Consider the following 23257-nt stretch of genomic DNA (forward strand, 5'->3'; position numbering starts at 1 on the left):
GATAGATTCCCTATCTCCTCCTCTTTTGTTTGACTTGGTGGGCATTTTTCATGTTCCTTTACCTGTTGGGTATTTCTCTGCCTTTTCATCTTGTTTAGATTGCTGTGTCTGGAGTGGACTTTCTGTATTCTGGAGGTCTGTGATTCCTTTTTATTGTGGAGGTTTCACCCAGTGGGTGGGGTTGGACGGCTGACTTGTCAAGGTTTCCTGGTTAGGGAAGCTTGTGTCGGTGTTCTGGTGCGTGGAACTGGATTTCTTCTCTCTGCAATGGAGTGCCCAGTGATGAGTTTTGAGATGGGTCTATGTGTTTGGTGTGACTTTGGGCAGCCTGTATGTTGACGCTCAGGGCTATGTTCCTGCATTGCTGGAGAATTTGCATGGTATGTTTTGCTCTGAAACTTGCTGGCTTTTGGGTGGTGGTTGGTTTCAGTGTAGGTAAGGAGGCTTTTGGATGGTCTCTTATTACTTAAAGTTCCATGTAGTCAGGAGTTTTCTGGTGTTCTCAGGTTTTGGGCTTAAGTCTCCTGCCTCTGGATTTCAGTTTTATTCTTCCAGTAGTCTCAAGACTTCTCCAACTATACAGCACTGATAATAAAACTTCTAGGTTAATGGTGAAAAGATTCTCCACCGTGAGGGACACCCAGAGAGGTTCACAGAGTTACATGAAGAAGAGGAGAGGGAGGAAGGACACACAGATGGGCAGGAGGAGAAAAAGGGGGACTCAAGAGGAGAGAGACAGATCTACGCAGTTCTCTGTTCCCAGAGTGTTCTCCGTAGCCCAGACACCCACAAAGATTCACAGAATTGGATTGGGAAGAGAAGGGGAAAGGAAGAAATAGAGGTGTTCTGAGGTAGAAAACAGAGAGTCAAGGGTGGGAGAGAGTAATCAACACACTCCTGAATAAGAATGGGAACTGAATATTGGATTCTTATATGTCCAAAATTTATATCACATACTGAAAAACAAAGATTAAAAATCTAGAGTAGAGGTTAGACTCTTAAAAATACAATATTGGAAACAAAAACAAAAACACAAAATATTTTAGAGATATATATGAAGTTTGGTTTAAAAATAGGGCTTCTCTTTTTTTTTTTCAAGGTTATAGTGAAATGAAAATGACAGTTAAGGAGTAGTAGAGGAGTAATAGAGGACTTTAAAAGAAAATAAGAGAAAAAGAAAAAATAAAACAAAAAAATCTTTTTCGTAATTAAAAAAATCATAAAAATATATGAAAATGAAAGTTAAGGAGTAATTGGGGAGTAATAGGGATTTTAAAAGAAAATAAAAGATAAAAAAGGGGGAAAAAAAGGTAAAAATATGTCTAGGAATTTCTCTGATGCTGTTGCGGTCAGTGTGGGTTCGGCTCAGTTTCAGATAGCTCCTCGTTCCAGCTTACACTTCTCGATATCTACAGGCCCCTTCCCATGTAGTCGGTGTTATCTATAGGGATTTTAATCTGTTGCACCGGTCCCTTCTGACGCGGTTCCCTTAGTTTATTTGGCTTCTGTTTGCCGGTCTCTTCAGTGGCTAATTTCTGCCCTGACACAGGCGGGCGGAGGTGGTCTCTTGTTCAGGTTCGCTGGTTCCCTCGCGCTGCGGGGAGGGAGGGGCGCTGCTTTCCCCGTCTACGCTGCTCAGGCTCCCGGCTGCTCTACATGGAGTGTGCCCTGCGCTGCGCGCGGTTCCAGCCCTCCGGTGTTCCACAAAAGTGCGGACTCGGTTGCGCCTGCATTTTGTGCCTTCCCCGGCCGAGCAGCTCAGGCAGCCAGGAGCTTGACGGGCGCACTCTCCCCGGGTGTGGTGCACCTTCTCCCCTCCGCGGCCCCAGCCTCAGTTTCTGCCCGCGCCGGTCGGGTGCGTGTGCCTAGTGTTTAGCCGCGACCCTCCCAGCGGATGTCGACCCCCCCAGCGGATGTCGACCATCCAGAATCTCAGGAAGTCTTTGGTTAGAAACTGGAGGCCTGTTTGCAGTGTGGTAGGCGATGCTGTCTTTGCGCTGAGTTTGCCCCTTTCCCCTCCCCCGTGCCTCCTGCCTCCGGCGGGGCTGGGCCGGTCTGCAGCCAGCTAGCTCCTCTGGACTTGCTTGGTCGCTTTGTTCTGCGAATGGCTGGCAGTGTGTTCAGGCCGGTTAATTTTCTCTCTCTCTCTTGCTATCCCACAGTTTAAGTTGGTAACTCACAAAAGCTCCCTCCGATTGCCCTCAGGGCACTCAGGCCCGGTCCTTACCCTAAGCAATGCTGCCCGCTCCTCTTCCTTCTGCCCCCACTTGCTGGTGGCGGATGTGGGCGTCTGGGGTACTTTTCTGCTGGGAGTTGCTTTTAGGCACGTAATCTGTGGGTTTTATTTATTTTTCCTCCCAGTTAGGTTGCCCTCCAAGATTTGAAAACTTCCCCCAGACCCGCCAGTGCGAGGGTTTCCTGGTGTTTGGAAACTTCCTCTATTAAGACGCCCTTCCTGGAACAGGTCTCCATCCCTAGCTCTTTTGTCTCTCTTTTTATCTTTTATATTTTGTCCTATCTCCTTTAGAAGACAATGGGCTGCTTTTCTGGGCGCCTGATGTCCTCAACTAGTGATCAGAAGTTGTTTTGTGAAGTTTGCTCTGCGTTCAGTTGTTCTTTCAATGAATTTGTAGGGGAGAAAGTAGTCTCCCCATCCTAGTCCTCTGCCATCTTGGCTCCTCCCCCCACCTTTCTGTCTTAAACTTTACACTCTAATGTATCAGCCAAGGTTCAACCAGAAAAGCAGAGCCAGAAAACTTTAGAGTTTTACTAAAAATCGACTTACATGATTATGAGGGCTGTCTAAGCAGGTCTGAAATCCATAGGACAGGCTGTTAGGAAGGGCAGACTGGAAGCCATGAGCACGGCAGAGGCTGCTGTCCACAGGTACAATTTCTTCTCTAGGAAAGCCTCAGCTCTGCTTTTAAGACCTTTTGCCTGATTGAATGAGCACCCCTCCCTCACTGTGGGATAATCTCCCTTATTTGAAGGTAACTGTTGATGGACTTTAAATCACCTTCACAGCAGCATCTTGGATTGGTGTTCACCGAAAACTAGGAACTCTAGTCTAGCCAAGTTGGCACATCAACCAGACCTTGAGGTCTGATCAGACTTACTTTCTTTCAGCTCTCCAGACACATGATGCTGAGTCATGTCTCTCCACCCTTGCTCATTCTGGTCTCTCTAGGATACCCTGATTTTGTTCCATAATCTTGAATATTTTGAAATGGTCTATCTCTCCACCATAAGATCTTTAAAGTCATGGATTCTTCAATATTTATTTTTGTATCTCCAATAAATAATTTTTAGGGTAGAACTGAACTGACCCTTCATTAGCTGGTTTTCAGATTATGACTATAGAGTTCCTTAAATTTTTTCCTGGCTTTTTAAAAGTATAATTGACACAATCGGTTTCTAATTGCTCTATCAACCTTTCAGCAAATGTCTTATTGAGGGTCAGTTTGGTTGCCAGGCACTCTTTAGGTACTGAGAGTGAATGAAACAGAGATCCCTGCTCTTAGAGAGTTTACATACTATACAGGGGAGATAGACGATATCTAAACGTGGTAAGTAGTGTTTAGGAAGAAGATAAATATTATGGATAAAAGAAAAAGGAGGGGTAGCAGGTGGTGGGGTTGCATGTTGCAGTTGTAATCAGGTGGTCCTCAAGGTGTAGGGCACATTGTGGAGAAGATGTGTCATCAAGGGCTAGAAGGCACAAGAGCCATGTCGATAGGCAGGTTCATTCCAGCCCAGGGGTAGCCAGCGGACAGGCCCTAGGACAGGAGTGGGTCTGGCAGTCTGAGGAAAAGCACTGGACCCCTGAGCCTGGACTGAGACGCACACATCAGCTCAGTGGGGTCAGATGGAGCAGGGCCTTGCAGAGCGTGTAAGGACTTGGACCCCTCTGTGAAATGGGAGCTCTTAGAAGGGTTGTGAACAGAAGAATCCTGTAAATGGACATATTTTTAACAGGATCACTTTGGCTGTTATTTGAGAATAGATTACAGGGGTGTAGGGTAAATGCGGGAAGGTCAGATAGGAGGCCGCCATTAACAACCCAGTCAAGACGTGATGGCTGTTACTAAGGGGAGCAGAAGTGGTGGTGAGAATTTGGATACTGGATGTATTTTAAAGTTGGACCAACAGAATTTCAATGGGTTAAATGTGGAATAAGAGAGAAAGGAGAGCGAAGTACAACTTTATGGTTTTTGACCTGAGTAAATGGGATTGGTATCAACTGATATGGAGAAAGCTGAAGGGGAAGCAGAATTTAGGATTTGAGGGCAGAAGTGGGGTCAAAATCAAAAGTCTGTGGGAAACTGAAGAGACCACATGGATGGTGGGATTAACATAGTTGGAGTTTGAGAGACTGGGGTTTAAAGCCTTGGTAGGAAAAGAGATGACCAGATGGAGAAGGGGGACAGGATTAAGGGCTGAAATCTGTTGCACCCCAATAGAAAAGCTCTCAACATGAACCACCAGCAAAGAAGACAGAGAAAGAAAAAGAAAGCTGGCCAGCAAGGCTGGAGATAAACTAGAAATTATGTGTCTTGGAAATTAAGAAAGTCTTACACGAAGATAGGAGTGATTATCAAGGTTAAATCTTGCTGAAAGTAAAGTAAGATGAGGAATGAGAATTGGCCTCTGATTTCAGTAAAGTGGAAATGGATGGTGATTTTGAGAAGAGCAATTGGTGAAGTGGTGGGGATGAAACCCTGATTAAAGTAGGTTTCATAGAGAGTGGAAACATATGAATTGGATACTGAGAATATATACAGCTTTTTAAAAGTAGTTTTGCTGTGAAGGATCATGAGGAAATAGGGCAGCAGCTGGGGGAGAAGTGAGGTCGAAAGAGTTTCTTTTCAAAATAGCAATCTCCCGTGGATCATTCATGGCACTGGGGAGATGGGGGAATTTGTGATGTGAGCAGCAGTGAGGGAAATGAGAGCTGTTCGCACAATAGAATCAGGCAGCGTTTATCTGTGATAACAAATGGGACGGGAGAGTGTGTGGATGCTGGAATGTGAGGAGGGTCTGAGAAGTTCTTTCCCCCTGTTTCAGGGCTTCCCTGGTGGCTTAGATGGTAAAGCACCTGTCTGCGATGCAGGAGACCTGGATTCGATCCCTGGGTTGGGAAGATCCCCTGGGGAAGGAAATGGCAGCCCGGTCCAGTACTATTGCCTGGAAAATCCCATGGACGGAGGAGCCTGGCGGGCTACAGTCCAGGGGGTCGCAAAGAGTCGGACACGACTGAGCAACTTCATTTCCACTTTCACTTTCCCCTGTTTCAGTTTTATCTGGAATCTGGGAAGGAAGGTCATAGCTGAGAATGAGGAAGGAGTGAGATGGATTGAGAGGGTGGTATGATGGTGTAGACAGTGGAATATGGTTGCCAGCCCACACTAAAAGGCTATTTGAGGTTCATGGTCACAAAACTAAACTAGGACTAGTTACCATAGTTGTGTGTTTTCCTTTAACCTTGTTTAGCTACTTGAGTGAAAACATAGAACATATGTGAGTGAGTGAGTGAGTGAAGTTGCTCAGTCGTGTCTGACTTTTTGTGACCCCATGGACTGTAACCTATCAGGCTCCTCTGTCAATGGGATTTTCCAGGCAAGAGTACTGGAGTGGGGTGCCATTTCCTTCTCCAGGGGATCTTCCCAACCCAGGGATCGAACCCGGGTCTCCTGCATTGTAGGCAGAGGCTTTTACCGTCTGAGCCACCAGGGAAGAGCCGAACATATGTCGAGTTGTCTTTAGTTTAGGATTGTGATTTTGTCAAGGAATTGGGAAAAGAGAGGGGGAACCAGAGGTGCCCTAGAGAGAATAATGATAACAACTGATCATGTAAGCTTGGTACAGAGGGGAGTGAAGACACCCAGGGGCATGAGTTTCAGTGGATAATTGATAGGATCAATTTGTTGGGGGTCTGAGAGGGGTTGAAGGGGTGTTGAGGTTAAGTTAGCGGAAGAAGAGCTGAAAAGATAAGAGGGGTAATCAGAGAGTGAATGCAGAGCACTGATATTAAGGAGGGCATTGCTGTTATTAGTAATGGCGAGGTCAAGGCTAGGGTATGAAGTTAGTGTAATATGATGGAGGGCAAGATCAGTGGAGAAAATAATTCTCAGGGAATGAGAGGCAAGGGTTTGAGAAAGCTCATCTGCATGGATATTGGAATTGAATAGTTTGGGGAGAGTGACAAAAAGCCAGGAGTTAGCCTCATCAGGAAATGAGGGAACATGATCTGGAAGGCAGCAGGTGGGTGCAGTGATGGTGGAGAAAAGGTGATATAATAAAACAACCTCAGAGTCAAGGCTGGGGATGTTTAGGGAAGAGGGAAGAACAGTGGTCTAAAGGTGGCGTTGAGTACTCAAGGAAGATACTTCCCTTCTCCAGATTCTTTGGTGTCAGGGCTCTGGGAGAAAAATAGTACTGTAGGAAAGAGCCTAGGGAAAGCAGTGACCTCTGGGAGGAGCCAGCCTTTCCTTAGAGCAAGAAGATAAAGGGAGCAATCTGAGAAAAGACAGGTGGAAATAGAATTCTGGAAGGCCCAGTGGAACGGTTTCGAATGTTGGGACCTTCAATGGCTCTCTTATTTTTCCAGACCACCCTGAAGTTCTCCACCCTGAAGTTCAGTTTTTAATCCTCCTCTACTTAAAAATCTTTATGCTTGTCTAGAACAAAGGCCAGTGTTGTGAGCCCAATTGTTTGAAGCCTTTACAAATTCACCTCTCCCTGTTTTTCTTGGAATATCTTTTATATACTCCATAACCTGCCTTGTTCTACTTTATCCTTATCTCTGCACTATTTCTCAATAGTAAAAGCCTCAATAGGCTTTTACTCTCCCGTTTTTCTGCCGTTGTTCAAGCTCCACCCTCTTTTTGGAATGCCCCTACCTCCATGAAATCTCTCTTAAGCCCTTCTCATTGCTCAAAATGTAACCCAAATTCCGCCTCCTCCTAAAAGCCTTTCTGGGTCCCTCTGGTCAGAACTTCTCTCCCACTTGCACAAAACTTGGAATCTAATCCACTCACTGGATATGGGTTTTCATTCTGAAATTATACAGAGTAAATCTATATTTCTTTTAGTGATGACCTTTTAGTTGATGGAAAACTCATCTTGAGCAATTTTCGAACTGAAGCATTTCCTAGTTTTTTCGATGCTCCTTTGACAACATGGTTTTCACATTCTTTTGCCATCCTACCCATTCTGCTCTTAGAAAAAGTCTCATTTCACTGTTGCACCTTTGGAAATACATTGCCCAGAATTGTATAGAATATTCTGTTTGTGTTTGATTGAGGCAGAAAAGAGTCTTTGACATCCTCTACTGATATTAATGTAATGAACATTTGAAGAAATGTTGTTAAGGTATTTCCTAATGGTATAATATCAGCATATCTTGTCAGTACTTTTACCTTAAAAACATGTCACTGCATTTATCTATCATAATTTTATCATAGATTCTTGAATCCTACTGGCATTGGCTATTGGTTGAAACTATAAAGCCTTTCCTTAGCACAGAATTATAATTAAGAAAAATCATAATAAATTATAGTTAGAAACCTGATTTTGAAAATATATGTATTTAAAATTCATATTATTGAGATACATATGATGACTTCAATTCTATCCTTCTATTTTTAGTGTACTTTTTTACTAATGCATCACAGTTCTCTTTGGGAGATTATAGAAGAGCTCTCAAACTGAATTTCTTATTTGCAGTGAGTCATAGATCTTAGAAGCAGCACATGCATTTTAGTCATGGTGAAGCCTATTAAGTCATCCATCTAATTTTTACAAAGTTAATAATCTTGATTCCCAAAGTGCTTTCTAAAAGCCCACTCAGACTGGTTGTTAAGCATGAAAAGAACACGAAAATCTTACAGATCTTCCATGCCATCAGCCCTGAACAATTTCAGTTCATTTATCCCTCTTTGAGTTTACAAGCATTTCTGAGTGCCTACCATGTCCTAACAAATATTTATTTGAAGGGTAGCTCTTTGGCGCTGGAATGGTGTAGAACTCTATTACTCATGGACCTTAGGTAGCTCATAGTCATGTCCAAAGAGACCATCAGTCAGGGCTCTTTGGTTATAAACAATTAAAACCAATTATTTAATTCAAGCAAAGAAGGAATTTAAATTTCAAGGATATGGATGGAAAGCCTGGAGAACTAGCCTTGGGAAAAGGAACAGATACCAATAAAAGAACTATTTGACTTTCTGGAATAAATGAACCCTTACCACTTTTCTTAGTTTTCATCATTTGGCTCAGTTTTAGAAGACCTGGAAGAGATCCCTGCTGGCCATGTGCCTTTCCCTTGGTTGGGGAGAGAGTGGTGAGAGATCAAAGGATAGGACAGGACACATCTCCCTTGAGCAGGAGATAGGACCCCTTGATTTCTCCTCCCACTTGGACTCCACACAGTAAGGGAATGACATTTCCCTAAAATGAAATAGAAGTGACATTACAAAAGGGAAGTGTATGTGGAAGCATGTCCATTATACATGGACCTGTGCTTAATCTGCTATAATAGAATTCATTGTATTAAGGGATAGAATAAAGATGTAAATAAAATTGTGGTAACATTCATAACAAGGGAAAAGATTTAAGAAGTATTTTTGGACTTTGAAAGTCAATAAGACCTCTATAGTAGGATGGGGTGATGGCCATCCAGATATAGGGAAGAGTGTGGTAATAGTGCATTATACTGGTGATCAGTGCAAGCTCTGTTGTTAGATGTTTTAAACTCACATGTTACCTAATAGCTTTGCAGACTTGGGCAAATAACTTAATTTCTTTGAATCTGTCTCCTCATCAGCACAAAGAGAATATTCATACATATCTCACAGTGTTAGGGTTGCCAGATGAAACACAGGACTCACAGTTAAATTTCAGATAAATAACAAATACCTTTTGATGTAAGTATGTCCCAAGTATTGCATGGGTCACACCTATGATAAAAAAAAAATGCTAATTTATTTGTAATTCACATTACCTGGCCACCCTGTATTTTTGTGTGTTATATCTGGCAACCCTATATAGCGTTGTTATGTCAAATAAATCCATTCACGTAGAATTCTTGATATGATCCTTGGCACAGTAAGGTGCCAGGAGCAAATGACGATGTTTGTTGTCACCATCATCATAGAAAAAGTTCAGAAGTCTGAAAGTATGTCCCAGAATCATTTCTTACTTGGTTCTTGAACCATGGGACAGTTTCCCAGTTAACTTGTGCCAGGACAACGTTTAGATGGTTTCTCTTTATGCTGCACTGACACAGCAACTGTTCACCTCCACCTTGTCTTTATATGGTTTGTCTTTCCTTCTGATTGTTTCAAAGACTTCTCTTGTGTATTGAGTTCATTTTGACCTTATCTTTTAGCCACTCATAATTAGTGAATACTATTCCCCTTTATGGGCAAATCATTAAAGTCATAAATGGCACCAGACTTGGAACTATCATGTAAGGGTCAAGAAGACTCAACTGAAGCATTGATTATGAATTTTTGAGTTTGAAATTGTAAAGCTTAGTGAGTGTGGGATCAAGTTATCCCAGTATAATGACTGTGCCATGTGAAATAGAATTAATTAGAAGCTTTGTAAAATCTAAAATGCTTCTTCTATTGCTTTTCCTTTATCTGATAAGCCCATTATAGAATCCTAAAGAAATGCCATTAGTCACAGAATTTGCCCCTTATTCTCTTCTAGAGTTGGTAAAATGATGTTTTGGTAATATGTTTTGTTACTTCCCAAAATAATGTCTAGCATCACTGACTCAATGGATGTGGGTTTGGGTAGACTCTAGGAGTTGGTGATGGACGGGGAGGCCTGGCATGCTGTGGTTCATGGGGTCACAAAGAGTCGGACACGACTGAGTGACTGAACTGAAAAGGCTAGGCAGCTCTGCCCCCCTTTATACATGATCATTTCCCCCTGATATAGATATGGTATTTAAATGCTGGTACAGGTTGATTTCACAGGAGAGAAACTTTAGGATTTTGTTGTTTTCAGTGAGCTAGAATAACTATGATACTTTCTGTATGCAAAGGGTATTAAATGTTTGACAATAATATAATTACAGCTATCATTATGCACGCTACCATATTCCCAACCTCAAAAACTGTTCAGCTATTTGCATTCACTATTCCATTTAATTCCTCTAATATCCTCATGCCGTCATCCTTGTTTTGTGGTTGGGGTATCTAAGGCACAGGGAAGGTTTAAGTAACTTGCCCCAAAACATGCAGCCAGTAAGGGGCAGAGCAGGATTCCAACTCCAGTGGTTTCATTCATTCATTACCTTCTTCAGTCAACTTGGTCGCAGTATTTCTAGCAAGTTTGTATTACAAAGCTTTGGGATATTTAAATTTAAAGCCCTGTAATCATTCACACCCTAGTGTAACAAGGAAGGGACCATAGGATTCCATTGAAAACACACATAGTCACCTTAACAGGTTATTGTTTCTTTCTATTGAATATATCAGTGATGGTCCACTTTCTATCATCTTTTTTGTTCTACTCTACATTAGACCTTTCCTTTTTCTTAAGTTCAGTTTTTGTTGGAGTGTAGTTGCTTCCCTGGTGGCTCAGATGGTAAAGTGTCTGCCTACAATGCGGGAGACCTGGGTTCAATCCCTGGGTTGGGAAGATCTCCTGGAGAAGGAAATGGCAAGCTACTCCAGTATTCTTGCCTGGAAAATCCCATGGACAGAGGAGCCTGTTAGGCTACAGTCCATGGGGTTGCAAAGAGTCGGACACAACTGAGCGACTTCACTTTCACTTTCACATCAGACCTTTCTTTTTTCTTAAATTCAATTTTTATTGGAGTGTAGTTGCTTAGACCTTTCTTATTTCATCTTCCCTTTTTCTAGTTCCAATATTGTGAAACTTCTTCCTGTTTCCCTGAGTTTTAAAGATTACTTTCTGGCTCTCATGTCAAGACCTGGTCTCAAGTTAGGGAACAGAATCGACTCAGCAAATACTTTTCATATTCTGTTTCACTTCAGTACCAGAGGCTGTGGGGAAAAGAAGAAAAGAAGAGAAGTTAAGGAGAGATTTGAAAAAAGCCAGCCAAGAAAGATTTGTCTCTTCGTTGACTTATTTCTTGTTCTGCCAAAATGAAAGTCAAAATTCAATTCATTCTTTAGGAAAAAAAATTAGGAAAGAATAATCATATGATTAATCTTGACCACAATAATAATCATGATCCCACCGCATTCTGTTAGGTAATACTCTGTTGTCTGAGTTCTCACAGCAGTCTGGGAGGAGAATTAGCCCTATTTTACTGCGGCTCAGGAGATGAAGTTACTTGACCACAAATACAAATTAGTCGTCGATGGACTTGAGCTAAAACCTTTGTCTTTAGTTTCTTAGGAGTGTTTTTTTCCCCACTGAGCCAACGGTTTTTCTTGAGGATGAAAATAGTTGAATGTGAAATTTAGTATTTTCTCATCACTTTATCTGGAAACAAATATTTTATTGAGAATTATGCCTGAAACTTCTTTATTGAGCCTGAGGAATCTGAATGTTCTTCTTGAATAGATTTCAAGCTGGGGTGAAAATACATATTCATTTTTCTGTTTGTGAGATGGATTTTTGGTGTGACTGAAAGATAAGATCTTCCATGCAGTTTTGAGAATATGTGGGAGAAAAACCAGCTACTCTGGAACTCTCATTTCTTACTGCCTTGAAGGTAAATGTGGTGTCTTTCTAAATGGTGGCTTAGAAATAACACTAATCATCCTTCATTTGAATCACATCCTCTTTAAGTATTTTTTAAATGTGTGATGTGAGTTTAGTAAATAGAGGGGTGCTTAGGAAAACAAGCTATTTTGAGCCTTGAAATGTAGGCATTGGGATCTGTGCTCCTTGCTATCATTTGCTGAGTAACAAAATTGTTTTCTAAAAATATATGCCAAATTCTTCTCTTAGCAGTGTTCACTTTTTCCCCTTTGCTGAGGTACATATGCACATATTTTGACCTATATAATGCATTTATTGCTTCCCAGGTGGCACAATGGTATAACGGATCTGCCTGCCAATGCAGGAGACGTAAGAGACATGGCTTTGATCCCTGGGTTGGGAAGATCCCCTGGAGTAGGAAATAGAAACCCACACCAGTGTTCTTACCTGGAAAATTCCATGGACAGAGGAGCCTCGTGGGCTATAGCCCATGGGGTCGCAGAGAGTCAGATACCACTTAGTAGGAGCATGAATACATTTAGAGAGAATTTTCTGAAGGATCTTTTCACAACCATTTGAACACACAAAGTGAATGAAAAAAAGCTACACGAAGAAAACTATTTCTGGGAAGAGTATTGTATTTTAATAAAATTTAGAACTGCATCTTCTGCCCAAGGCTATTTCAAATAGTTTTATATTTAAGAAAATAGTTTTATATTTAGGAGAGATTTAAATAACTACTAACTCAAGATCATACAACTATAACCAATGACGTCAGCCCTACCGCAACCTAAGATCTTAGTTGTGGTAGATAGACAGTTAATAGTAAGCTTCTATTGTGCTTACTTAATTCCCAGAGCTAGAGATTAGAGACCCATATCCAAGGTGCACAGAGCCCTGGCTCTCTTGAGGTTTGTTGTCTTGCAAGGCCATTCTGTTCGCACATTCATCTCGAGCCCTTCTGTAGATGTATTGTGCAAGTTAAGAGAGTAAGCAACATTATAGTGATTTTGAAAGTGGCATGGTTTCTATTCTATAACCCCCCCTAATCCTGAGTTTCTCTCTTCCCTTCCTCTGCAAGAGTTCCTGTTGTCATAGCAACAGTCCTCAGCCTCTAGGAGATTGGAAGACCCCCATGGAGCCCTGCCTAGACTTCTGCACAAATCATTTCTGCCATTTGGAGCTTTGCAGCTCTGGTTTCTAGGCCCTCTTAGCACAGGCATTTTTTATAACTCAGGAGATCACTGTCTTGCCAATCCTGGGAAACATAGAGGTAATTTTGCTGAAGGTCAGCCATTACTAACTGAAGCAATGGAATTATTATTTCCATTTTAGGCCTGAGAAACATCCACCCGCTGTTAGCTTAATGTTCTTCATTCATGATTTAGTCCAGAGTTGGGTCCTTAAAACTACTCCGTGTTAATCATTAGAGGAAACATATTTAGCTTTTACAGTGACAAATGTGGATCAATCAATATATGTATTTCAAATAACACAAAACCTAGCTTTCTTCTGTAAAAGAATGATCTTGCAGTATCACTAGATTTATAGTTAAGCAACACTAATAATGAAAGAGTGGGATTTGTATGTCTTTTTACAATAGCATGAATGAAGCATCTTCTTCACCTTTTGAAGGTGTTTTAGCTTATAGTACACTAAATAGAATTTGGTAAGCACTATAAATGAAGAAAAACAGATGGAAAGTTTTTCCAGAACCAGTGGAATACCCCACATGTAAATCTAGAGTTTCCAATGTTAGAGTCCTCCAGAAGAATATGCTTTTTATATCACTTTGTTTTTGTTGCAAATATAAGATCACCTCTATTTGATTGAACAAAGAAGTTGAATTTTAAGTAATTTATTAAAAGCCAGTAAACACAGGTGATAAAGTATTATAACTTGTAAACAGGTGGGTGGGGGCAAGGGTAGCAGCGGTAATATAAGTTATATTGTCTTTATCATAGCAGAAAACTATGTAACCAACAGTTGAGCCTTAAATAATGGGGTTGTGGTGGTGGTTAATCTGTGTATAATTAATTTATAACTGTACCTCCCAATCTGAGATTCCTTCACATCTATGGATTCAAACTTCTATCCCACTTAACCACTATTATATATTGTAGTATTTACTGTTAAAAAATATTGCCATATAAGTGTACTTGTGCAGTTCTAGGGTCAACTGTATAAAATTGATCAAGAAACAAGTACACCCATGGAGAGGTCCAAAGGAAGTAAAAACAGAAACTCTTAAAAGAGATTGGACTCGGGGAATAGGATTGGGATTGAAAAAAGGATAGCATTGTCTATTGTTGATTTTCATTCTAAGCCATTTGGTATTTGAAGGTTTTCTTTATTATTTGACAAAAACTTAAAAGATTTTACTGAAAAGAGCAAATGTATGATTTAGAATATGCCTTTCATAGTCATCTATAGATGACTCTCAAGAGGTGTTAATGTTGTGGACAAGAAAGGGAAACTGGGACATTTTCTTAGTCTATATCTACTACTGTTGCTAGTCATGTGAAATTGTAGTAAAAGAGCATTAACTGAGCAACTAATATGTTCAAGGCCTTGTCTTGAGTCCTGTAGGAGATGAGAAGGTGGATGCAGTTGGTGCCAAGCCTCCATCGTGTCACAGTACAGTCAGAGGTGCTAGAAATGAGGAGGAGATCTAGACGGGGAGGCCTAGGAACTCAGATTTGTCTATGTCTACACGGTGCTACATACTTTACCTAATTTTTTATGGAAAACATGTACTGTAAAAAAGATAAAATATAGATAACTGCATGGGTTTAGTGAGTGGGAAATGGTATTTACTTGTTAGGATCGGGAAATGGCTTAAGACATAGAACATTCAGGATGGGTCCTAAAAGTGGAAGGAATTTCTATAGACAGGAATGGGACGGGAGAGGCATCAACATACTTGCTAATTGAGAAGCTCATATTTGAAGCTTTGAGGGGGAGTTCCTTTAGCATGTAAGAATTTAGCTAAATTCCCCGAACTGCTGCTGCTGCTGCTAAGTCACTTCAGTCGTGTCCAACTCTGCGACCCCATAGACGGCAGCCCACCAGGCTCCCCCGTCCCTGGGATTCTCCAGGCAAGAACACTGGAGTGGGTTGCCATTTCCTTCTCCAATGCATGAAAGGGAAAAATGAAAGTGAAGTCACTCAGTTGTGTCCGACTCTTAGCGACCCCGTGGACTGCAGCCCACCAGGCTCCTCAGTCCATGGGATTTTCCAGGCAAGAGTACTGGAGTGGGGTACCATTGCCTTCTCCGAATTCCCTGTAAGCTAAGTACAAATGTAAAATGAGTTTTTAAGATGTTTCCTCAGCTGAAGATGTTTTATTAAATGTGTTATCAAGGTTGCTTTTTATTGAAATTGCTTTCCACTCAGTCATACTACAGATCACAGTTAAGATTTGAATATAATCACTCCTGTCAATTCAGTGTGAGAAAAGATAAAGGCAAATTTGAAGATCACATGAATTTTGTAGCTACTTTTATTTTTAGAATTTGTTTAGTAGGTTCTCTACAACTTCAGGGTAACTTTTTAGCTTCCCTCTAGAAGGTAAAGTGGTTACTTTTCTTGGGATTGACTTAGTTACATGTCAGTTACTGAGCCCTTCAGTTTGGAACTGCGACACCTTCACCCTCTTGCCTGGTTTTCTCAGAGTTTTGTGTTTAGACTCAAAGTCAGAGACATCCATGACCTTAGAAAGGAGTCCAGTTCTCAACTTTTAGAAATCCACCAGTGCTACAGGATTAACAATAAATAATTAAATATCAGAAGTCCAAAGTAGACACACAACTTCCTGTATATTGAAGTTATTCAGTCTGTTTCACTTGGGCAGTACGTGCTGAAGATGAAGATTGTCACCTTGAAGGATTCATTTGAAAATATCCTTGTACAGTGATCACTCTCCATTTAGGAAAGGTTACAAAAGTTCTTATTTTACAGCATTCCCTATTGCATCATCTTAGACTTTAGTGAGTGACTTACTGCCAGAAATTCCACAGCATTACATTTTAAGAAAGTGTATTTTGTATTTCTTTGAGAGCAAAGGAATAAAAAGGCCTTGTATTTTTAGGGATTCTAAATGCAATCCTAATGTTTACTATGAAGAGAGTGTTGCATCTTTTAATTTAGAACTATTTGACTTACACAGGTTAAGAATTGTACTATTTAGAAAATCTCTTATTAAATTAGTCCCTTAATGGTTTAACATCCATAGTTTGTCTTGAATTCTGAATTTTAAATGCTGAATATCCTCTGCTGCCACAATCTGAATTTTAAATAACTTTAAAACTAAAATATGCTGCTTATTGTGAAAAACATAGGAAAGATAATGAATAAAACAAAAAATACCCATCATTTCACAGCTCAGAGAGCTTCTATACCCAATGGAGTATTTCTTCCTTTTTCTAATCAGATAAAAAAAGTGTGGTTTTTAGTATGCTTGAGACATCTATGTATTTATCTGTATGCTTGTATATACTTTTTTCACTTTTTTCTTTTTCATGTTTTTAATATTCTTTAAAGACAGACTTTGATCTGAATGCCTTTTTATGTTGCTTCTTTTGTGACTTCCTATGCTCCTACATGTCCTCTAACAAAAATTTATTAAAAATTATGGAATTTTAGTTATGAAAAATTATAATTATTTAATTTATTTAATAGTCACAACTACTACTTGATGAGTTTATGAACTCCTCTGACAGATACCAAGTAAATAAATTGGGCTTCTGTTTATCAGTCTACTTTTAGAAGTCATTTGCTTCTTAGGTTATGTAATGACTTTGGTCCTGGTCCAGAGTCCTGAATATTGGTATATCCTGAACTATTGGAATCCAATAAAAAGTGGTAAATGTTCTCATTTCTAGCAGCCTGTATTTGTGACTGCTTGGATATGAGTAGTTTTAAAGACTAGTTAAGAGCATGGGTTGGTATTATGTTTTTACAACTTAGTAACATTTTTGGGTAAATTACTATTTCTTACTGCATCTCCTTTTCAAGGTTAGAGTTAAAACTAAGTGAGATAATAAAGTAAGTGGCACAGAGCCTGGCTGAAAAGTAGTATTGAATATTCTTTTTTTTTTCTTTCTGTCAATGTCCTTGTGAGGTCTATGGGTCTCTGGTTATTGAGCACAGTGATTAGCCTAAGCAGAGGCTGAAAAGCATCAGAACTTTTTCCTCCCCATTCAAGGTAGCTGACCTTCCCGTGGGAGGGAAGGAAGCAGATAGTGCATTCATATTCTAGACCAGCAGGAAGACATCTTTGTTTTTTCTATCAAGAAGCTTAATCTCACAGGTAACTTCAGACTTTGTAATGAGGCAACTGGCTCGCACGCACTTAAAAATTCACCGCTATGTCTGCATTGCTGGACTATCACTTAAATGCATGCTGGTCCCGAATAATTGACTTATGGATTCCTTCTCATTCCTCAATAGCTAGGTAGTTCCTGTAGAAACCTATAAGAACTACCTGTAGTTGCTTTAATAAATCTATAGTTTAATAAACCTGTAGTTGCTTTAATAAACATAATGGATGGTAAGAGTAATGGCCAATGCAGGAAAGTCCACATAGCATTGAAGACCCAGCACAGCCAAAAATAAACATATAAATAAAATTCTAAAAAGAAAAGAGTAATGGCTTCCATTTACTGAGTGCTGTGTGACAACTAAGAGCTCTTCATGCTTTACCTCATTTAGTCTTCATTGCTGTTCCATTCAACTGTGACTATCACCCCTGTTGCATCAGTGAGAAACTAAGGTCTAGAGAGATTCAGTGTTTCCTGAATAAGAACGTGAATGCTGGTTTGTGGCCTTTGTTTCATAAGTACCGCATAACCTTGTTACTTCATTCCATCTACTTTAGTTGTAATAGACACTGTTCTAAGTGATGGATTACAGCATGCAGACAAAAAGTTCCTGCTCTCCTAAAACTCACCTTTCTATTATAGTTAGCTGCTCAGTCGTGTCTGACTCTTTGCAACCCCGTGGACTGTAGCCCACCAGGGCCCTCTGTCTATGGAATTCTCCAGGCACAAATACTGGAGTGGGTTGCCATTTCCTTCTCCAGGGATCTTCCCAACCCAGGGACTGAACCTGGGTCTCCTGCATTCCAGGGCTATTCTTTACTGTCTGAGCCACGAGGGAAGCCCTTTATAGTTACTTGTGTCCATTTCCCTCCCAGAATGAATATTGTTATAAGATAGTAACTGTGTCTTATTCTTTTTGAGTTTTAGGGATATAATTAAAGTTTTAATTCAAAGCTGAGACTAACTACTGGGCTTATGAAAGAATTATTTCTACAAAAATTTTGGAAGCTAGAGTGTGCCCCATTCTGTTTATCAGGCTCTCTGTTTATTTTAGCACTAATGTTTAGCCTTTCCAGACAAATCCAATTCTTACCATTTATTTTAAGAAGTATTTAGAGGTTTATTATTGTTAACAATAAAACTACTTTTTGATATCTTGGTTTCTTTGACTTCCTTCAGGGATCTATAGGTGTGCAGAGCAACATAAAAAAAACTGCTTTCTTTAGAACACACCAAAAATACATCTGGCAAACCTAGTTCAAGAGCCTTAACTACTTCATAGAACAAGTTATAATATTCTGGTATAATTGAAAAGTAAATGATAATAGGGTAAGTCCAACTGTGAAAAAATTGATACCTTTTTTCTGTGATATCAGGAATATTGAATCCTGTCTTTTGGATAAATTACTATCATTTTAAGGGAAATGGTCTCACAAAGTATTAGTGTGGAATGTTCTGTTTTAACCATGTAGAAGCTGAGAATAATTTTAAGTGTCCTTGGGTGGAGGTCAGCATGCTATATTCCCCACCTAGAAATCATCCATAAATTGTATGAAGTAGGTGGTATTTTAATAAAGTAATTGCCTTATTTTTGCCTTGGAAATACAATTAAGCTTTTTTGGTCCCATAAGAGGCAAATGGCTGATAATGTTGCTCATTTTTAAAAAGTCATTTGTCCAAGTAGGAGGATCCATTGGCAAACCAGCTGGCTGTTGGCTGTTCATTTAGATTTTGACATTACTTCTCCTTGGGACCCTGATGCTGGACTGTCTGATAACCAGTGCAAACTCCAAGAATATCTTTCGTTTCTCTAGAAGGAGGTGTGGATTTGCAAAGCTACCAGCTGGATATGCAAATACTACCTGACGGGCCAAGGAGTGATGTGGACTTTTCAGAGATTCTTAATGCAATACAAGAAAGTAAGTTTCACTCCAATTTTAAATTCACCATGAAAGGAGAAACGATTATAATACTTGGGAGGGGTAATAAAACTAGAAACCTTAGATGCCAAGCTTTAAAATAAAATCATGTCTTAAAAGAGATACTGTGTAAAATAATTTTGAGACCAGAAGAGATGATTAGTGAAATGCCAGTGTAATTTGTGAAACCGAGCTGCATAGTAGTGGGGTCTTTGATGAAGCATGGTGGGAAAACTGTAGAGGGATTATAAAATCTTAGTATGCTATAATATTTAGCAAATCACTGGGCCTTATAATTTTTTAGATTCCTTGATTAATCATAATCAAAGAAAAATCTTTAAGACACCAGAATAATATTCCTTCGCTCAAGTATCAGTAGTAGGAAGTGTGTTGATGCAGTAAACCAGAATCAGGAATTTATTCTTCAAAATGGGTCTATGAAGTCATCGATGCAGTGCTGTGACCAAGAAGTAAATTCCTCTTTTCTAAGCGTTTTGATTAATCAGGGTGTACTCTTCTTCCTCTATTTTGTGTTACATAGTTTCCACCAAGAACTTTATCATAATCAATGCATTTGCTCAAGTTATAGATTTAGCATTGAGGGTGGGGGATGTGGTATCACAAACTAACTCATTAGCATTTGTGTTTCACTATCAGAGCTCTAATTCTTGGTAATTATGCTCCTCTTTCAATATCAAATAGTGTTATTTAATATTGGATTTGAAGGGTTCAGATCTGCGATTTTTGCTACTTTGAGTCTTGTGACATTGCATTTCTCTGCAATGAAATACAGATTTCTAAATTATATTTCTATTTCTCTATTTTCTTATGAACAGTTTTAAGCACTTTAATTCTGTTTATCCTTGATCTTACGAGATAATTAATATATCCACTTCACAAGAAGGACAGCTTAGGATGGAAGAAGGTCAGTGCCAATGTCAATAAGATAAATAGTAGAGACCAACTTAGAAAGGAGGGTCTCCACCTTCCTTTAATTCTTTCAGAAATGTGTTCAGTAAACACCGAGGTGGGAAGGGGCCTGGAATTGAAGATGAGACTACTTCCAAGAGAAATACTTTTAATGAAAACTTAAAAGGACCAAGTATTTGTTCTGGGTGGGGAATCCCTTCATACTCGGTTGCTGAATAAAAGAGAAAAAATTTCCCCAGGAGAATAAAAATCAAATTAGTAGACATTGGAGAGAAATTAACTTTTCACGGAAAGTTATAAAATTATGTAATCACTTCATTTGATTGAAAGATGACAGATTACACGTTGCTGAAAGGATTACTTTCTAATAAATGATGAACATTGGTTTCTGTGCAAGTGCAGGCGATGAACTTGAACTTTTTAGGGCTGAATGAGCGTCTGTCAAAGTGAACTAGGTGTTCATAAAGCCATTTTTATAGTATTTTTTGTTAGCACATCTTAGTAAAAACTCACTTGTTTATGATGTTAACCATTTTATAGTTTAGAATGGTGATCCCTCTGTGAACAGAAGAGTATAAGCTTGTGAGTACTTAATATTTAAATTTAAAAATAAGAAAAAAGAAATATTATTTCATTTTAACACAATTTTTATAGGTTTAAGAATCTTCCAATGTTTGAGAATTTAATCTTTATTTTCTTGTTTAAAAAGCAAAGTTTTATGCTAAGTAGGTTTGGGAAGCTTCCCACACAGTCTGGGGCATCTCTGGTGAGAAAGATTTGGGCCATTTATCTACCTTCAATCTCTAACTAGAGACTCCAAATACGATTCATATGTTTAACCAGGTCATTGAAATTTCTGAGTTTAAAATCACATAGTGTGGTTCTTCAAGGGACTGTGCCTTAGATGGTTATTTATAGAAATCTTTGAGAGACTGACATATAAAAAATTTAAAGATATAGGATTTGAACATCAGTAAAACTCATTGTCTACTACAAACATATTAATTGGGACTAACAGGATGATGGAAAGATTTCACTGTTTCTTAGGATTTTGTGGGCTTATTTGTATGATCTTCAAGATTGGGCTAGAACACTGTGTGTGTGTGTGTGTGTGCGCATACCCACAGGGTTCAAATATTTCTTCAGTGTTTTAGCAGCCATCATGGTAAGTGCTCTCCCTTGACTGTCTCTTGTCTTTATTAAAATGGTCATAAGTAATAGTAGATACTCTTGTCTTCATTTTAAAAGTGCATATACATCCTGAGACTATATGATTAATATATGATAGAGTCAGTATTTCCTTGGGTGTCAGCCCTTGTTGTGCTAAATAAAAAGTGAAATAATAATGATTAGGAAAAAATGAACTACTTTGGATTTTTACAGTTTTATTCTTGTGTTACATCTTGATGCAAGAATTCCTTCACCATGCTTCTATGTTGTGAAATACATTTGCAATTTTTCCTGTTGCTTATGCCCTAAGTATAGCTTCATCTGTTCAAAACAAGATGTCTCAGAGAGGCTAACCATCCATAAGTTGTTTTTCAACTTCCCTCATATCAGATGTATGGCTTATAAGGAAGGAAAGACTTATTTTATCCATCCTTTCTTGTATCCATCTCACCTGTCATATGCCAGCCACTGTGCTAGGCAGAATACTTTAAAGCAGTGGTGAACCTTTTTTGGTGCATAGTTCAAGTCAGGAAAAATTTTATCTTATTCAAAATGAAGGCAACCTAGTTAGTTTGTAGTAGGAAAGCATTTATATTTGGTGGTCTAATGTAAAGGGATATTTGTGTTTGAGTGTGTATATTTTCATTGATGTTGTTTTTCCCTCCCTTTTTACTCTCGCCATTCACTCCCCATCCCAACATAGCAGCCAAGTCCGTTGAGTGCCTCTGTTTCAACAGAGTTCTGTGTTACCTAAATTTCCTGCCTTTTGGTATCTGAAAGCCTGAGATTCTAAGTGCTTGATGCTTAGGTAGGAGGAGAGGGAAGGAGAGAGGAAGGGAGGGAGGAGACAGAGAGAGGAGATGAGAATTTCCTAAGACCAGCTAGCTCCCTTGGAGTATCCTGCAGAGATAGCATGGCTTCTTGCAGGTGGGTGGGAGGAGAGAGAATGCTGTGTGTGTACTTGGGCGACTGCACGTGGGCCATCTGAACTGCCAGCCATGACTGAGAGTCTCCAGCCTGAGGAAGGAACAGATCCCTCAGTGATCAGGGAACTTGGAGGCTCTGGAAAAGCAGGAGTCTCTTGTCCCGTTTCTTTGTCATATACCCGGTGCCTTGAGCAGAGTGTGGAATGTGGGTGTTGCTGTTCAGTTGCTAAGTCATGTCTGACTCTCTGCAACCCCATGGACTGCAGCACCCCAGGCTCCTCTGTCCTTCCCTCTCTCTCCTGGAGTTGGCTCAAATGCATGTCCACTGAGATCCAGATGATGTTATCTGACTATCTCATCTTCTGCCTCCCCCTTGCTCAGTAAATTTTATTAACGCCTTAGTGAATGAATTCCACTGTAGACTCGCACAGGGGACAGCTCAGCAGTAGCCAGTGTGGCATGGAGACCTGAGTCATCCTAGCAGATGTTCTGCCATTTATAAAACCTCTGGAACCTTTGTGCGGTTCTGGATATCTGAGGGAGAGGCATGGGAATGTCAGCAGTGACTGAAATGAAACTCTCCACTGCAGACGGGTTCTTTGAATTCTCAGATGGGAAACCCATGCATGTAGAAGACCAACACTATACAGACTCTGGCCACTCTTAAGTGGCATTCATACCCTGGCAGACTTGATTGTGATAGAGTCCATTAGATTCTAATCGACTTGGGAGGGAAAGAGAGCAAATAGCAAAGTGTTTGGAAGGAGAACTGGGAGGCTTTAAGGATTATTGGGTCATTGTTATGCTGTGAAGTGAAGTGGAAGTCATTCAGTCATGTCGAACTCTTTGCAACCCCACAGACTATACAGTCCATGAAATTCTCCAGGCCACAATACTGGAGTGGGTAGCCTTTCCCTTCTCCAGGGGATCTTCCCAATCAAGAGACTGAACCCAGGTCTCCCACATTGCAGGAGGATTCTTTACCAGCTGAGCCACCAGGGAAGCCCAAGAATACTGCAGTGGATAGCCTATCCCTTCTCCAGTGGATCTTCCCAACCCTGGGTCTCCTGCATCACAGGCAAATTCTTTACAGCTGAGCTCCCAGGGAAGACCTTTATGCCTGCAGTGTCCCTGTGCAATCATAAAGCTCTTCCCAGGTTGGTGATGCTCTTGCTCTGTGGGTGAGGAGACAGTCGTTTCTCGGTGACATCCAGTGAGTCATTCTCCATCCGCTTTCTTGAACCCAGCTTTACCATTGTATCTTTAATTCATATGGCTATGCTGTTGCAAAGGGGAAGATGAG

The 23257-nt window shown here is 40.0% G+C and overlaps 1 protein-coding gene across 1 annotated transcript in view; it reads left to right on the forward strand.

The window, feature by feature from the left end:
• The window catches only part of ANO4 (anoctamin 4), a 424034-nt gene that overhangs the window by 204200 nt on the left and 196577 nt on the right, over positions 1–23257 (forward strand). The window contains exon 5 of the mRNA XM_043441305.1: positions 18824–18928. Coding sequence (XP_043297240.1) covers positions 18824–18928 — 105 coding nt within the window. The remainder of the gene's footprint in view (positions 1–18823; positions 18929–23257) is intronic.

Source organism: Cervus canadensis, chromosome 21, assembly GCF_019320065.1.
Source record: "Cervus canadensis isolate Bull #8, Minnesota chromosome 21, ASM1932006v1, whole genome shotgun sequence".
Taxonomy (NCBI): Eukaryota; Metazoa; Chordata; class Mammalia; order Artiodactyla; family Cervidae; genus Cervus; species Cervus canadensis.